Source organism: Pogoniulus pusillus, chromosome 29 (assembly GCF_015220805.1).
Source record: "Pogoniulus pusillus isolate bPogPus1 chromosome 29, bPogPus1.pri, whole genome shotgun sequence".
Lineage (NCBI taxonomy): Eukaryota > Metazoa > Chordata > Aves > Piciformes > Lybiidae > Pogoniulus > Pogoniulus pusillus.
The window spans coordinates 2,358,151-2,374,318 of NC_087292.1; the positions used below are offsets into that span (position 1 = coordinate 2,358,151).

Here is a 16,168-nt window from a genome sequence, read left to right on the forward strand (position 1 = left end):
ATGGCTTTGAGGGGGGGAGATTGAGACTGAGAGTGGAGAGGAGGAAGAGATTCTTTTGAGTGAGGGTGGTGAGACACTGGGCACAGGTTGAGGGTGGGGAGACACTGGCACAGGTTGAGGGTGATGAGACCCTGGCACAGGTTGAGGGTGGGGAGACACTGGCACAGGTTGAGGGTGATGAGACCCTGGCACAGGTTGCCCAGGGAGGTTGTGGAGCACAGAAGCACCCAATGTGATCTTTGATCACATTGGGTGCTTCTGTGCTCCACAACCTCCCTGGAGGTGTTCAAGGCCAGGTTGGCTGAACCCTTGAGCAAACTCTAGTGGTGGGAGGTGTCCCTGCCCAAGCAGGGGGAGGTGGGTTTGAAACTGGCTGCCCTTGAAGGTCCCTTCCAACCCCAACCCACGCTGGGGTTCTGTGCCCTGCGAGAGGATGCAAACCCTGCAGGCAGAGCTGAAGCTGGGGAAGGGCAGGCAGACCTGGGTGGCATGAGGATGGAGGGAGGGGGTGGGGGAGGGGAGGGAAAGGCAGCAGGAAGCCATCCAGACTTCTCTCGTTTATTATACAGGTTCTGTATGTACAAGGTCACCTTTCTCCCAGCCATCAGCAGCACAGTCAGTGCAGAGCAAAATCAAACAGCCTTTTGCAGCTCACCTCGGCCAGCTTAGAGAACAGCTCTGCCAGGGCTTCAGTGGGCACACTGTGGAGGAGGAACCAGGGGGGTGGTGGTGGTGGGGGAGGAGGAGGAGGGGGCAGCCATTGGGGGTTAATCCCTGGGATATCCCTCAGGAATTACTGCAAACTAGGAAATGCAAAGGGGCAAAACCAACCAGTTGTGCTTCAGCAGCCATGCAGGCTGGCCCTTGGGGCAGGGATGCATTGCCCCCGACGGGACCTGCTGTCCCCTTCACCCTTCATCCTTCCGAGTGAGATGCCATAGCTGAGGAGGTCTGGCTCGGAGTCCCCTGCTGGAGCACTCTGCACAAGCCGGGGCCGGGGGGACAGGTTCTGGGGGAGGGGTTTGAGCCGAGGAGAAGGTGTGGACACTGTGCTGGATCCAGAGCACTGATCTAGTGTCTGTGTGCGTTGGAGAGGGCAGGAGGGCAGGACACAGCTGAGCTGAGCGCCGTCTGAGCTGCAGTCTTTTCTTGCCTGAGCTTCAGCCCCTTTTTGCCCCAGCTTCATCCCCTTCGAGCCCCTGAGCTTCATCCCCTTCTTGCCTGAGCTCCATCCCCTTCTTGCCTCAGCTTCATCCTCTTCTTGCCTGAGCTCCATCCCCTTCTTGCCTCAGCTCCATCCCCTTCTTGCCTGAGCTCCATCCCCTTCTTGCCTCAGCTCCATCCCCTTCTTGCCTGAGCTTCATCCCCTTCTTGCCTGAGCTTCATCCCCTTCTTGCCTGAGCTCCATCTCCTTCTTGCCTCAGCTTCATCCCCTTCTTGCCTGAGCTTCATCCTCTTCTTGCCTGAGCTCCATCCCCTTCTTGCCTCAGCTTCATCCCCTTTGAGCCCTGAGCTTCATCCCTTTCTAGCCCCTGAGCTCCGAAGGAGTGGATGAGCTCACGGAGGAGGAAGGAACGAGAGGAGAAAGGCTTGAGAGACCTCCGGGGTGCTGGGGTCTGAGGGGGTCCCCATGCCAAGCCGCATGCTGGCTGCGGGCAGGACGCTGGCCCGGGGCAGGAGCAGCTGGAGGTTAGGAGGTGCTGGCATGCCCACATGCACGGTGCTCGGGGGAGGGGAGTGTGTGTGGGGGGTGTCGCCGGTGCCAGGCTGGGGCAGGCTGTTGTCATGCCGTGCAGCCCCCTCTGATGGGGCACAGCCTCCCGCAGCTGTGCCCTCTCCTGCTGTGCCAGGGCGCTGCGGAGACCCGGTGAGGCTGAGGAGGAGATGTGAGCACCTTGGGCAAAGAGCTGATGTCTCCGGTGCTGGGATGGAGGAGTGGGCGGATCACAGCGCCCCCTCCCTCCCCCAGGGTGCTGCTGGTCCAGGCAAAGGGTCTCATCCACACCGGCTGCAGCCCCTCGCTCTGCAGAGCCCTGCTCAGCCTTCAGGCAGTGCTTCCCCAGTGGTGCAGGAGCTCAAGCCCCCGAGGCTGATGTTTGCTGGCTTCGGGCTGCCTTGGCCCTCTGCGGCACCTTCCTTCCCCCTTGCCCTCCCCAGAGCAGCTGCACAGGGCACAGCAGCTGCACCAGCACCGACTGCGTACCGGGGGCAGAGAGAGGCCAGAGGAGGTGGTGACCATGTGGGAGGACAGCTCACCCCACCCCCCTCTTCCTCAGCATCACCCACACTGGCCAAACGGGGGCAGCCCCTTCCCCTCAGGCAGCAGAGGCCCTGGCCCCCACCTAGCCCAGGCTAAAATGTCTCTGCGGGGTTAGGTGGAGCTCTCCCTCCCCTCCTGCAGGGAGCTCTGGGACACCTCTGACTCGTTTGGGGACACCGCTGCTCCCTGCTAGCCAGTCAGGGACGGGCATGGACGGTGCAGGGTTTGGTTCCTGCCCCTGCTGGCTGCAGAGCTCCGAATCCATTGCTGGGGGTTGGTTGGGGGTCACAGGGATGCAGAGATTTCGTTGTCTTTGCTTTACAGATGGATGGAAGATGCCAGGCCATGGTTCTCCTGCTGGATGCCAGGTGGAGGTGACAGCAGCCCTGGGACTCAGCTTGTCTGCTTCTTGCTCAGTGTGCCAGGACAGGGTCTAGCCTCCTGCTTTCCTCACGCTCCTGCTCACTGCTGCTCTGGACGGGCTGCAAGGAGAGAAGGGGAGAGGCAGGAGGCTACAGCATGGTCCTTGAAGCTCAGAGATTGGTGATTTAGGGTCAGTCTGCCTGTGCCACACCAGAACTCACACCTGCCCCTTCCTGGAAGGTTCTCTGCTCCTAAATTCCCTTCAGCTGCACCTCGGTGAGGTCTGAGCTAACTTCTCAGCATCCATCTGCTGTGTTCTGTTCTTCTAACAGGCTACAGAGTTCGATTCCTTACTGGGAAGAGCTCAATGCAGCTCCTGGCAGCAGCTGCACTTCCTTAAGCTGATGCTCTCAGGGTGTTCTGTGCAGGAACACCCTGCACAGCAGCTGAGTGCCAGCTGGGCTGGGCAGCAGCTGCCAGGATGTGCTGGGCTGGGGCACAGGGGGCAAGAGAAGCTTTCAGCAGCGTGGGCTGTCTGCCCGTGGGGAGCACAGGGAGATGCCACCTTGGGTTTGCAGAGAGCTGGCACAGCCTGAGAGCCTCCCAGTGCCTCTTTTGGTGCTCCCTGTGCCCCACGAGGTCCCACTGGATCCCTCTGGGGAAGCCTGGTCCTGCTGGAATGCTGCTGTGGACAGCAGGGAAGGTGAGGAAGGTTCCAAACTGTAACCACCACGAGTCTCTCCCCAGGTTGCTTACTTCAGGCTTGGTTTCCCTCTCTGCCTCCAAAGGAAAGCATCTCCAGTGACCCAGCTGAGCAGGCAGGCTCCCTGCTAGGAAAACGCAGAGGCTGTGGAGGAGCAGCAAGCCCTGAGCCCCCCCGGGCATGCAGTGGAAGCCTTTGCTCAGAGCCAGCCTCTGCGAAGCAGTGTGGGAGCTGTACCTGGTTACTGTAGCCTGGCATCCTCCACGTCTGTGCAATGGCTGTTCTCCTGCAGGGGAAAGGCAGCAGAAAGGAGGGGGTCACCACCTGCCCCCCTGCCCCAGCAGGGGCTGGGGCACACCTCACAGGCAGTGACCAATGGCACCGTGGTGTGGGAGAGCAGTCTCAAGGTGCTCAGTGTGGAAGGGGCTGCAGAACACTCCTACTGTGGGCACTGGCACCTGTGGCTGGCACTGTGGTGTGGGAGAGCAGTCTCAGGGTGCTCAGTGTGGAAGGGGCTGCAGAACACATCTGCTGTGGGCACTGGCACCTGTGGCTGGCACTGTGGTGTGGGAGAGCAGCCTCAGGGTGCTCAGTGTGGAAGGGGCTGCAGAACACTCCTACTGTGGGCACTGGCACCTGTGGCTGGCACTGTGGTGTGGGAGAGCAGCCTCAGGGTGCTCAGTGTGGAAGGGCTGCAGAACACATCTGCTGTGGGCACTGGCACCTGTGGCTGGCACCGTGGTGTGGGAGAGCAGTCTCAAGGTGCTCAGTGTGGAAGGGGCTGCAGAACACATCTGCTGTGGGCACTGGCACCTGTGGCTGGCACTGTGGTGTGGGAGAGCAGCCTCAGGGTGCTCAGTGTGTGGAGGGGCTGCAGAACACATCTGCTGTGGGCACTGGCACCTGTGGCTGGCACTGTGGTGTGGGAGAGCAGTCTCAGGGTGCTCAGTGTGGAAGGGCTGCAGAACACACCTGCTGTGGGCACTGGCACCTGTGGCTCTGCACTGGCACCGTGGTGTGGGAGAGCAGTCTCAGGGTGCTCAGTGTGTGGAGGGGCTGCAGAACACACCTGCTGTGGGCACTGGCACCTCTGGCTCTGCTTTCTGGCAGACACAGTCCCAGGCCAACCAAAAACTTTCTCTGGCTACTTGTTCTAGAAGGGTCCTGCCAGCCAGACCTGGCACCCCAATGAAGCTGGACTGGATGACCTTTAGGGGTCCCTTCCAACCCAAACCATTATATGCTGACTCCCTCTTGGAAGTTGAAGTTTGGCTCCTGCTGAACCTCAGAAGGACTGGCATGAAGTGAAGCTCAATCAACCCTTGTGTAAAGTGTCTGAGCTGGGCTGCCTCAGAGCCAGCAGCTCCAGTGGGCACCTGCTGGGTCAGGTCTAGAACCCTGCAGAGGGACCTGGCCAGGCTGCATGGGTGGGCAGAGGCCAAGGGGATGAGACTGAACAAGGCCAAGGGCAGGGTTCTGCACTTTGGCCACAACAACCCCAAGCAGCACTACAGGCTGGGGCCAGAGTGGCTGAGAGCAGCCAGGAGGAAAGGGAGCTGGGGGTGGTGGGAGAGAGGAGCTGAAGAGGAGGCAGCAGTGCCCAGGTGGGCAGCAGAGCCAATGGCATCCTGGGCTGGCTCAGGAGCAGTGTGGGCAGCAGGACAAGGGAGGTTCTTGTGCCCCTGTGCTCAGCACTGCTCAGGTCACACCTGGAGTGCTGTGTCCAGCTGTGGGCTCCTCCATTGCAGAGAGATGTTGAGGTGCTGGAAGGTGTTTGGAGAAGGGCAGCAAGGCTGGGGAGGGGCCTGGAGCACAGCCCTGTGAGGAGAGGCTGAGGGAGCTGGGGGGGTGCAGCCTGCAGCAGAGGAGGCTCAGGGCAGAGCTCATTGCTGTCTGCAGCTGCCTGCAGGGAGGCTGTAGCCAGGTGGGGTTGGGCTCTGCTGCCAGGCAGCCAGCACCAGAAGAAGGGGACACAGCCTCAAGCTGTGCCAGTGCAGGTCTAGGCTGGATGTTGTTAGGAAGTTGCTGTCAGAGAGAGTGATTGGCATTGGAATGGGCTGCCCAGGGAGGTGGTGGAGTGGCCGTGGCTGGAGGTGTTGCAGCCAAGCCTGGCTGGGGCACTTAGTGCCATGGTCTGGTTGGTTGGGCAGGGCTGGGTGCTAGGTTGGGCTGGCTGAGCTTGGAGCTCTCTTCCCACCTGCTGGATTCTGTGATTCTGTGACTCCATGGCATGAGTTGCCATGGCCAGACTGGATGCCTGCCATCTGCATGACCAGGCTAGGACCACGCTCAGCACTTCCATCGAGTTTTCTGAGTGTGCTTGCACAGCTCAGATCTTGTGGAATTGGGAGAAGTTAATTTGTGACCTAGGAATGGCCCACACCAGGGAACTGACATCTCTGTGTTACTGGAATGCCCAAGTGATGGTAAGGAGCTGTCAGCCCACAGTGGCAAAGGGATGTGAGGAATCTACCACTGAGAAGAGGACCTGGGCACCTTCTCTGGACACCTTCCAGCACCTCAACAGCTCTCTGCAATGGAGGAGCCCAAAACTGGACACAGCACTCCAGGGGTGGCCTGAGCAGTGCTGAGCACAGGGGCACAAGAACCTCCCTTGTCCTGCTGCCCACACTGCTCCTCAGCCAGCCCAGGATGCCATTGGCTCTGCTGCCCACCTGGGCACTGCTGCCTCCTCTGCAGCTCCTCTCTCCCACCACCCCCAGCTCCCTCTCTGCCTGGCTGCTCTCAGCCACTCTGGCCCCAGCCTGCAGTGCTGCTTGGGGTTGTGGCCAAAGTACAGAACCCTGCATTTGGCCTTGTTCAGTCTCATCCCATTGGCCTCTGCCCACCCATGCAGCCTGGCCAGGTCCTTTTGCAGGGCTCTGCTACCCTCCAACAGCTCCACACTGCTCCTAGCTTGGTGCCATCTGCAACCTTACTGCTGCTGGACTCAATCTCCTGCTCCAGATCATCAATAAAGATATTGAACAAGACTCACTTCAGAGCTGTTCAGTGTTGAAAGGCCAGGAGCAAAACATCTGGAATGGCTTTTGTGACTTGCCCTGCAGAGCTTAGGAGGACATCTCTTCAGGCTGCCCCACACTGAGCACATCTGAGCATGTCTAAGGCTGGCAGCCAAATCTTCCTGCTCTCACTGCTGCTTCAGGACCAAAGCATCACAGCAAGCAGAGATGGAAGGGAGCTGAAATAGTCATCTTGTTCATCTGCTCTTAATGACATTAGCTCTTCTTAAATGACAGCCAGCAGCTGTCTGTCCACTCTCCTTTCTTGTCCCACCAGCAGCACAAGAGCCCACACGTTCCTGCTGCCAGGCTGTGTGCTGCTTTGTCATCATTGGCAAGTTCCTCCTGGCTCCTACCACCTGTCTGCCTTGGTCTGATCCAAACCTGGCCTCCCTCATCCCAAATGGCACAGAGCCAGAGGCCAGCCCTTGCCTTTCTTCTTCAGAGCACCTCTGGTGCTCTTTCCCTTTCATCATTTCTTCTTCCATGAGTCAGGAACTTCAGCTGTGAGGCCCCCAGGAACTGAACCAGCTGAAAGACTCTCTTCACATCCCTCCCTCATCCATCACGACTGATGGGGGAGGAAGGGGTGGGGAAGAGAAGAGCAGAAACAAGCTGGGAGGTGTTTGGAGTCAGAGCTGTGTGGCCACATGAAGGTAGCTGTGCCTGTGCCCTGCTGTGTAGTCACCCCAGCGGTGAGGAGGTGAGGATGAAGGAGGAGATATCAACCTTCGTCCTCACTCCTGCTCTCACCTCTGGCAGGGTGGGGAAGGGGCAGAGCTGTTGCAGAGGACACTCAGTCCAGACTCAGCGATTGCTGCAATGTGCCCCAAGGCTCCATGAAGCAGAGAATTGGTTTGGCTGGAAGAGATCTGCAAGGTAAGCCTGAAGGACAGGATGGCATCCAGAGGCACCTGGAGAGGTGGCTGAAGAGAACCTCATCAGGTTAACTAAGGCAAAGTGCAAGGTCCTGAGCCTAGGTGAGGGCAACTCTCAATATCCATCCAGGCTGGGGGATGATGAGACTGAGAGCAGCCCTGCAGAGAAGGACCTGAGGGTGCTGGTGGGTGAGAGGCTGGACAGGAGGCAGCAGTGGGCACTGGCAGCACAGAAGGCAAATGACTTCCAGGGCTGGGGACTTCACCACCTCCCTGGGCAGCCTGTGCCAATCCCTGACCACTCTTGCAGCAAAGAAATGTTTCCTCATCTCCAACCTAATCCTGCCCTGGCACAATCTCAGGCCATTGCCTCTCCTTCTAGCACCTGACCCTGGGGAGCGGAGCCCAACCCCCAGCTCACTGCAACCTCCTCTCGGGGAGCTGTAGAGAGCAATGAGCTCTGCCCTCAGCCTCCTCTTCTCCAGACTGAACCAGCTCAGCTCCCTCAGCTGCTCCCCACAGGGCTTGTGTTCAAGACTCTTCCCCTGCTTTGTTGCTCTTCTCAGGCCCTGCTTTGGCCACTCAATGTCCTTCTTGGAGTGAAAGCTCCAAAACTGAACCCAGTACTTGAGTTGTGGCCTCAGCAGTGCTGAGTGCAGGGCTTCAAGCACATCCCTCAACCTGCTGGCCACCACTGCTGATCCAGGCCAGGCTCTGGTGGCCTTCTTGGGCACCTGGACACCCACTGGCACATGCCCAGCTGCTGTCCACCAGCACCCCCAGGTCCTTCCTTACCTAGCAGCTTCCAGCCACCCTGCCCCAAGCCTGCAACCTTGTGTGGGGTTGTTGTGACCCAAAGTGCAGCACTCAGCACTTGCCCTTGTTGAATCTCATACCTTTGGCTTCAGCCTGTCCAGATCTCTCTGCAGAGCCTTCCTGCCCTCCAGCAGATTGGCACAGCCACCCAGCTTGGTGGCATCTGCAAACTTACTGAGGGGGGCACTCGACCCCCTCAGCCAGATCATCAATGAAGATGTGCAACAGAAGTGGCCTCAGCACTGAGCCCTGGGGCACTCCAGCTGCATTTAACTGTCAGTTGAGTTGTGGCATCCAGGATGAAAGTGGTTCTGATTCCCAGAGCCAGGCACGTTTCTTCACTGTCCCCACATGCATTTGATGTCAAAGCTTTGGCAAGCAGCAGCACAGTCTGAAGGAACAAGCTGGGAGCACTCAGGGGATTTGAATCCAGCCATTTCTGCTGGGGAAGGAAAACCTCTCCTTTTGTGAGGACTAGGAGTAAGCAAAGGTGTGGCCCAGCCCTGAATCACAGGGGTTGAAAGAGACCCAAAGAGCAGGGCCAGAGAATCCAGCACAGGTTGCATGGAAACGCATCCAGGCAGGGCTGGGAAGGCTCCAGAGAAGGAGACTCCACAGCCTCTCTGGGCAGCCTGTGCCAGGGCTCTTGGACCCTTCCAGCCAAGAAGTTCTTCATGCTGAGCTGCAACCTCCTGTGCTGCAGCTTCCACCCCTTGCCCTTGTCCTGTGGCAGGGCACAGGTGAGCAGAGGCTGTCCCTGTGCCTCCCTTCCTGACCCCCAGCCCTTAACTATCTGCAGACATTGCTCAGATCCCTCTCAGCATCTCCTCTGCAGACTCTCAGCCCCAGGGCTCTCAGCATCTCCTCTGCAGACTCTCAGCCCCAGGGCTCTCAGCATCTCCTCTGCAGACTCTCAGCCCCAGGGCTCTCAGCCTCTCCTCTGCAGACTCTCAGCCCCAGGGCTCTCAGCCTCTCCTCCTCAGGCAGTGCTGCAGTCCCTGCAGCACCCTTGGAGCCCTCCCTTGGACTCTCTCCAGCAGTTCCCTGTCTCTCCTGAGCTGGGCAGCCCAGAGCTGGATGCAACACTCCAGGTGTGGCCTCGCACCCCTGAAGGCTGCAGGGATGCACCACCCAGAGTCTCTTACCAGTTCATCTTCACACTCGTCCCGTGCCAGACCCTCTTCCTCCCCATCGTCCCCGTTCAGTGGCTCCTCCGTGTTGGCCTCTGCCTCCGAGGCTGTGTCCTCCTGCGAGAGCTCACTCTTGCTGCCCTCCGCCTTCTTCCGCACCTCTGCGCCAGCAACACGCAAGTGTCAGGGCTGGGCAGCCAAGCCCAGCAGCACTGGGCTGGGAGCACCACTGGGCTGGGCAGCCAAGCCCAGCAGCACTGGGCTGGGAGCACCACTGGGCTGGGCAGCCAAGCCCAGCAGCACTGGGCTGGGAGCAGCACTGGGCTGGGGCAGCTAAGCCCAGCAGCACTGGGTGGGAGCAGCACTGGGCTGGGGCAGCCAAGCCCAGCAGCACTGGGCTGGGAGCAGCACTGGGCTGGGGCAGCTAAGCCCAGCAGCACTGGGCTGGGAGCAGCACTGGGCTGGGGCAGCCAAGCCCAGCAGCACTGGGCTGGGAGCAGCACTGGGCTGGGCAGCCAAGCCCAGCAGCACTGGGTGGGAGCAGCATTGGGCTGGGGCAGCTAAGCCCAGCAGCACTGGGCTGGGAGCAGCACTGGGCTGGGGCAGCCAAGCCCAGCAGCACTGGGTGGGAGCAGCACTGGGCTGGGAGCAGCACTGGGCTGGGGTAGCCAAGCCCAGCAGCACTGGCTGGGAGCAGCACTGGGCTGGGAGCAGCACTGGGCTGGGGCAGCCAAGCCCAGCAGCACTGGGTGGGAGCAGCACTGGGCTGGGGTAGCCAAGCCCAGCAGCACTGGGCTGGGAGCAGCACTGGGCTGGGAGCAGCACTGGGCTGGGCAGCCAAGCCCAGCAGCACTGGCTGGGAGCAGCACTGTGCTGGGGCAGCTAAGCCCAGCAGCACTGGGCTGGGAGCAGCACTGGGCTGGGCAGCCAAGCCCAGCAGCACTGGGCTGGGAGCAGCACTGGGCTGGGGCAGCCAAGCACCAGCATCAGGCTGGGGCAGCCAACCACCAGCATCAGGGGCCAGGGGAAACCACATCCAGAACCTGAGGCAATAACCCAGTCACCCCCAGACTGAGTTAGAAGGTAAAGACAGGAGCTGGGAATATTCCTTGCAATGGGAATTTAGCTGGTTTTGAGGAAGCTGTGTCTGAAAGCAACCCTGGAGAGGGCAGAGCAGGTCTTTGTCAGCAGGTCACTGTCCTGCAGCCTTCTGGAGTGAGTGTGGAGGAGAGGAGAGGGGAGGGGAGGAGAGGGGAGGAGAGGGGAGGAGAGGAGAGGAGAGGAGAGGAGAGGAGAGGAGAGGAGAGGAGAGGAGAGGAGAGGAGAGGAGAGGAGAGGAGAGGAGAGGAGAGGAGAGGAGAGGAGAGGAGAGGAGAGGAGAGGAGAGGAGAGGAGAGGAGAGGAGAGGAGAGGAGAGGAGAGGAGAGGAGAGGAGAGGAGAGGAGAGGAGAGGAGAGGAGCAAACAGAAAGAACACAAATTCCACGGGAACAGAACAAATCAAAGTCTCACTATTTTAAAACCCCATTGCATACTTTGGGGAACTTTGGTCTGGAATTCTGTCTGTGCTTCTGCCCTGCAGCCTGGGGGTCAGCAGCTCCCCACTGGAGCCCGCAGGCTGCTCTGTTTGCCTGCCCTCAGCCCCGGCTGCAGGGGCACCCAACTGGCACTGACCTACAGACAGCTTCTGCTCTTCGGCGATCTGCTCCAGCCGGCCCAGCAGAGCATCGATGTTGGATTTGATCTGTGTCAGCTCGGTTTTGATCGTTTGCAGCTCACTGCACTTCACTTGGAGGAAGGAAGGAAGCAAGGAAGGAAGCAAGGAAGGAAAAGAAGTCACTTAGAGCCCCACAGAGCACCTGAGTGTCTGCCTCACCCCTCTGCCTGGCACGAATCACCTCACTGAGAGGGCAACCACCACCCTCCCTCCTTCCCTGCTGCAGTCACACTCACACCTTGCTCTGCACACAGCTTGTCTGTGCTGGAAGGAGCTGTGGGCAGTGGTCTGCAGGGCATCCTGCAGGCCTGGCAGGGGCTTGGTGGGCAGGTGAGGAGAGGATAGGATATGGCTTTGCTTGGTGCAGCAATGCATCCTCCTCCACCACCCCTCCCAGCCCTGCTGCCTGCTGTGGGCACTGCCAGGGAAAGCTGTGGGTGCCTGTGTCTGCACCCAGCCATGCCCAGGCTGGCAGCAGGACTGTGTGGGCATCTCCCCCTGCTGCATCTGCATCCCCTGTGCTTCCTAAAGTCCCCACTTGGGCTGTGTGGGTGCCTGTGCCTGTACCCAGCCATGCCCAGGCTGGCAGCAGGACTGTGCTGGCATCTTCCCCACCTGCATCTGCATCCCCTGTGCTTCCTGAAGTCCCCACTTGGGCTGGGTGGGTGTCTGTGGGCACCCAATGGAGCCTGTGTGTCTGCACCCAGCCATGCCCAGGCTGGCAGCAGGACTGTGCTGGCATCTCCCCCACCTGCATCTGCATCCCCTGTGCTTCTCAAAGCCCTCACTTGGGCTGTGTGGGTGTCTGTGGGCACCCAATGGAGCCTGTGTGTCTGCACCCAGCCATGCCCAGGCTGGCAGCAGGACTGTGCTGGCATCTTCCTTACCTGCAGTTGCAACCTCTGTACTTCCTAAAGCCCTCACTTGGGCTGGGTGGGTGTCTGTGGGCACCCAATGGAGCCTGTGTGTCTGCACCCAGCCATGCCCAGGCTGGCAGCAGGACTGTGCTGGCATCTTCCCCACCTGCATCTGCATCCCCTGTGCTTCTCAAAGCCCTCACTTGGGCTGTGTGGGTACCTGTGCCTGCACCCAGCCATGCCCAGGCCGGCAGCAGGACTGTGTTGGCATCTTCCCCGCCCGCCTTTGCAGCCCCTGTGCCTCCACCCGCCCTGGCTTGGGCTGTTGCCAGCCGCGTTGGGGGCTCGCTGCAGGTGCTCCCGCGGGTGGCTGCCTGGGGCCTGGGCACAGAGCAGCCTCCTGGCAGCCCCTGCCCCCCTGCTCATACTCACGCTTCAGCTTGGCCGAGCTGTTGGCGATGGCAGCCGACCTGGCGAAGAGCTTGACGGGCAGCGTGGCCTTGACGCGCCGCACCAGCGGGATGGTCACCCGCGGGCGCTTGACGGGCACCACCCTGGGCACCGGCGACACGCGGCCCCGGTACTCGAACAGCCTGCGGGGGGAAGGCAGCTCAGCCCCGCGCCTGCCACCGCTGAGCCCGCGCCTGGCACACTGCTGGCCGCAGGCTTGGGCACGCTGGCTGCAAGGATGCCGAGCGAGGGCCAGAGAGGAGCAGCAAAGCTGGGGAAGGGTCCTGAACACAAGCAGTGAGGGAGCTGGGACTGTTCTGCCTGGCATGGGCTGCCCAGGGAGGTGGTGGAGTGGCTGTGGCTGGAGGTGTTGCAGCCAAGCCTGGCTGGGGCACTTAGTGCCATGGTCTGGTTGGTTGGGCAGGGCTGGGTGCTAGGTTGTGCTGGCTGAGCTTGGAGCTCTCTTCCAGCCTGCTTGATTCTGTCATTCTATGGGGAAGAGGAAGCTGAGGGGGGACCTACAGCTCCCTGAAGGGGAAGGCTGAGGATGTTCAGCCTGGAGAAGAGGAGGCTCAGGGCAGACCTCATTGCTGCCTACAACTACCTGAAGGGAGGCTGTAGCCAGGTGGGGTTGGGCTCTGCTGCCTGGCACCCAGAAACAGAACAAGAGGACACAGCCTCAAGCTGTGCCAGGGCAGGCTCAGGCTGGATGTTAGGAAGTGCTTCCCAGCAAGAGTGATTGGCATTGGAATGGGCTGCCCAGGGAGGTGGTGGTGTCCCCATCCCTGGAGGTGTTTAGGAGGAGGCTGCACAGGGTACTTAGTGCAGGGTTTAGTTAATTAGTAGGTGCAAGGTGATAGGTTGGACTCAATGATCTCAGAGGTCTTTTCCAACCTGATTGATTCTGTGTGGTTCTGTGTGTGTGAAAGGAGGTTGGAGTGAGGTAAGGGTTGGTCTCTTCTCCCCAGTTACAAGCAACAGGAGGAAATGGTCTCAAGTGGCACCAGGGGAGATTGAGTTTGGATGTTAGAAAAGTTTCTTCACCAAAAGGATCATCAAACACTGCCCAGGGCAGTGGTGGAATCAGCACAGCTGGAGACGTTCAAAAGACATTTGGATGAGCTCAGGTCTAAGGAGCTGTGCCCAGGGAGATGTAAGGTTCTAGCTGGACTCAGTGATCTTAAGGCTTTTCCAACCAGGCCATTCTATCACTTGGCTATCAAGATCAAACAACCTTAGGTCTACTGCACCATGTACCTGGGCTTCCATGCTCCATCCCTCCCAAGCTCCAGCCTCACCAGCCCAGGTGATTGTGTGAGGCAGCCCAGCAGCACCCCCAGCCCCCCTGGGCCACTGGCTGGGTGTCACAAGTGGAGCTCAAGCCGCAGTGGCAGTGAGCTGGGACACAGCTTGGCCATCCACCTCCAGTGCACTGGGTTTTGATGGGGCACCCTGCACCCCATCTTGCTCTCCATGGAGTAGCTGTGCTGCAGGGAAGAGCTTGTCTCCCAGCCTGTCCCCCTGCCTGTGCCCTTGGGCTGATGCCTCCCTGCTCACCTGTCGTAGAAGTCGTCTCTGTAATAGTCATAGTCGAAGTCGTAGCCACTGCAGAGACAGAGGAGGAGAGCAGGGGTTAATTACTGCTGCAAGCTCATTAGGATTGCTCTCTCACCACCCACTGAGCCTCACAGGTCCTGTATTTGCCCTGCTGGAAGGCAAGTCCATGGACAGGCTGAGGGAGCTGGGGGTGCTCAGACTGGAGAGGAGAAGGCTCTGGGGAGACCTAATAGCAACCTTCCAGTACCTGAAGGGGGCTACAAGCAGGCTGCAGAGAGGTTGTTTGCAAAGGCCTGCAGGGACAGGATGAGGGCAAAGGCTTCAGACTAGAGCAGAGCAGATGGAGATTGGATGTGAGGAACAAGTTCTGCCCCAGGAGGCTGCTGCAGCACTGCAACAGGTTGCCCAGGGAGGTGCTTGAGGTCCATCTCTGGAGATCTTGAAGGTGAGGCTGGACAGAGCTGTGGGCAACCTGCTCCAGTGGAGGATGTCCCTGCTGAGTGCAGGGGCTTGGACTGGATGACCTCTGGAGGTCCCTTCCAGCCCAGCCCATTCTATGGTTCTAGCCTGGAGCCAATGCTCTCTGTAGCCCCAGGCAAGAGCAGGCAGTGGCAGCTCTCTGCAGCTCCAGGACAGGGGTGAAGCAGTCTGCCTGCAGCAGAGACTCCCTCCACAGGCTGAGTTGCTCCTGTGGGCAGCTGGCAGTGAGCTCAGGAGGCAGCTCTGGACCATTTGCTGCCAAAGCAAGGCGGATGTGAGCGAGGGGCAGCAGGAGGCTGGCAGGCTGTCTGCAGTGTGACAATGCTTCCCCCTCCTGGTGCTTTGCTGCTGCTTTGCTCTTCTTCAGTAGGGAAAGAAACTTTCCGAATGACTCACAAAGGTTTGCAGCCCCAGGAGCCCCCACTGGAGGCCAATGGTTTGCCCTTACACGCTGGTTAGGCTCAGGAAGAAAGGCTGAAGGGCCTGGGGGTCTTTTTAGCCTGGAGAAGAGAAGCTGAGGGAGGATCTGAGCAATGCTGCTCAATACATCAAGGGTGGGTGTCAGGAGGATGGGGTCAGTGTTTTTTCAGTGGTGCCCAGTGACAGGACAAAGGGACAAATGTAAGAGGTTCCATCCAAACATGAAGAGGAACTTCTTGAATTTCAGGGTGATGGAGCACTGGAACAGGCTGCTCAGAGAGGTGGTGGAGTCTCCACCCCTGGAGACTTTCAAAACCTGCTTGGATGCTGTCCTGTGCTTCCTGCTTTAGGTGATCCTGCCTTGGCAGGGGGGTTGGACTCAATGATCTCCAGAGCTCCCTTCCAACCCCTACCATTCTGTGATCCCATATTCCCTCCCCTTCCCTCTCCTTTTCCTTCCCTTTCCCTCTCTTCCCCTTCCTTCCCCTTCTCCTTCCCCCTTTCCCCTTCCCTTCTCTTTGCCTTTCCCCCTTTCCTTTCCCCCTTTTCCCTTTCCCTCCCCCCTTCTCCTTCCCCTTTCCCCCATTCCCCTTCCCCTTTACCCATTCCCCTTCCTGTTCCCATTTCCCTTCCCCTTTGCCTCTTTCCTTTCCCCTTTCCCCTGTCTCTTCCTCACCATTCTGTGATCCCATCTTCCTTTCCCCTCTCTTGCCTTCCCCTTCCCCTTGCCTCCTCTTCTCCTTCCCCCTTTCCCCTTCCCTTCTTTCCCTCTTCCTCTTCCCCCTTCCCCTTCCCTCTCCCCCTTTCCCCTTTCTCTTCCCCTTCCCCTTCTCCCTTTCCCCTTTCCCCTTCCCTTTCCCCCTTTCCCTTTTCTCTTCCCCTTCTCCTTCCCCCTTCTCCCTTCTCCTTCCCTTCCCCCTTCCCCCTTTCCCCATTCCCCTTCCCTCCTTTGCCCTTCCCCTTCTCCTCCCTGCTCTCCCCCAGCCTCGGAGTGCAGCACAGCAACCCCCTCCTCTGATGTCCTTAGCACAGCACTTCCACTAGTGACAGCACTGTGAGTTTTGCAGTCCAACAGCCAGAACAGTTCCTGATGGCTGGGGAAGCTACAAGCAGAGCTGACTGCAGACCTGGGCTCTCTGCTCCCTCTGACATACCCCAGATCCTGCCAGTCCAGAGGGCAAAGTTGCCATCTGGCAGCCAGTTTGGGATGTGATGCTGCTGGAGCTCAGAGAAGTGCAGTTCTCTGGTCCACAGTTGAGCACATCTAATGCTTAGTGGGAGGGAGCAAACATCTCTCACTCTTCCCCAACAGAAAGGGATTAGTGATCATGGCATGGATGGGTGATGGGTGGAGAATCCTGGAATGGGTTGGGTTGGAAAGGATCTTCAAGGTCATCCAGTGCCAACACTCCTGCCATGACTAGAACAGGTCACTCAAGGCCTCATCCAACCTGGTCATGAACACCTCCAGGGAGGTTGTGGAGGACAGAAGCACCCAATGTGATCTTTGATCCA

At 59.4% G+C, this 16,168-nt stretch overlaps 1 protein-coding gene across 3 annotated transcripts in view; it reads right to left on the minus strand.

The window, feature by feature from the left end:
* Positions 1 to 544: 544 nt before the first annotated feature.
* RALY (RALY heterogeneous nuclear ribonucleoprotein) overlaps positions 545 to 16,168 on the minus strand; it is a 157,206-nt gene continuing 141,582 nt past the window's right edge. For 2 of the 3 annotated variants that reach the window (XM_064167494.1, XM_064167495.1), the window contains 5 exons: positions 13,754 to 13,801; positions 12,179 to 12,339; positions 10,847 to 10,960; positions 9,189 to 9,334; positions 545 to 2,742 (listed from right to left, as the gene is read on the minus strand). In XM_064167494.1, the coding sequence (XP_064023564.1) occupies positions 2,674 to 2,742; positions 9,189 to 9,334; positions 10,847 to 10,960; positions 12,179 to 12,339; positions 13,754 to 13,801 (538 nt within the window). In that variant the 3' untranslated portion in view covers positions 545 to 2,673. Of the gene's footprint in view, positions 2,743 to 3,563; positions 3,613 to 9,188; positions 9,335 to 10,846; positions 10,961 to 12,178; positions 12,340 to 13,753; positions 13,802 to 16,168 lie in introns of all 3 variants that reach the window. The other variant, XM_064167496.1, reaches the window with a different exon arrangement.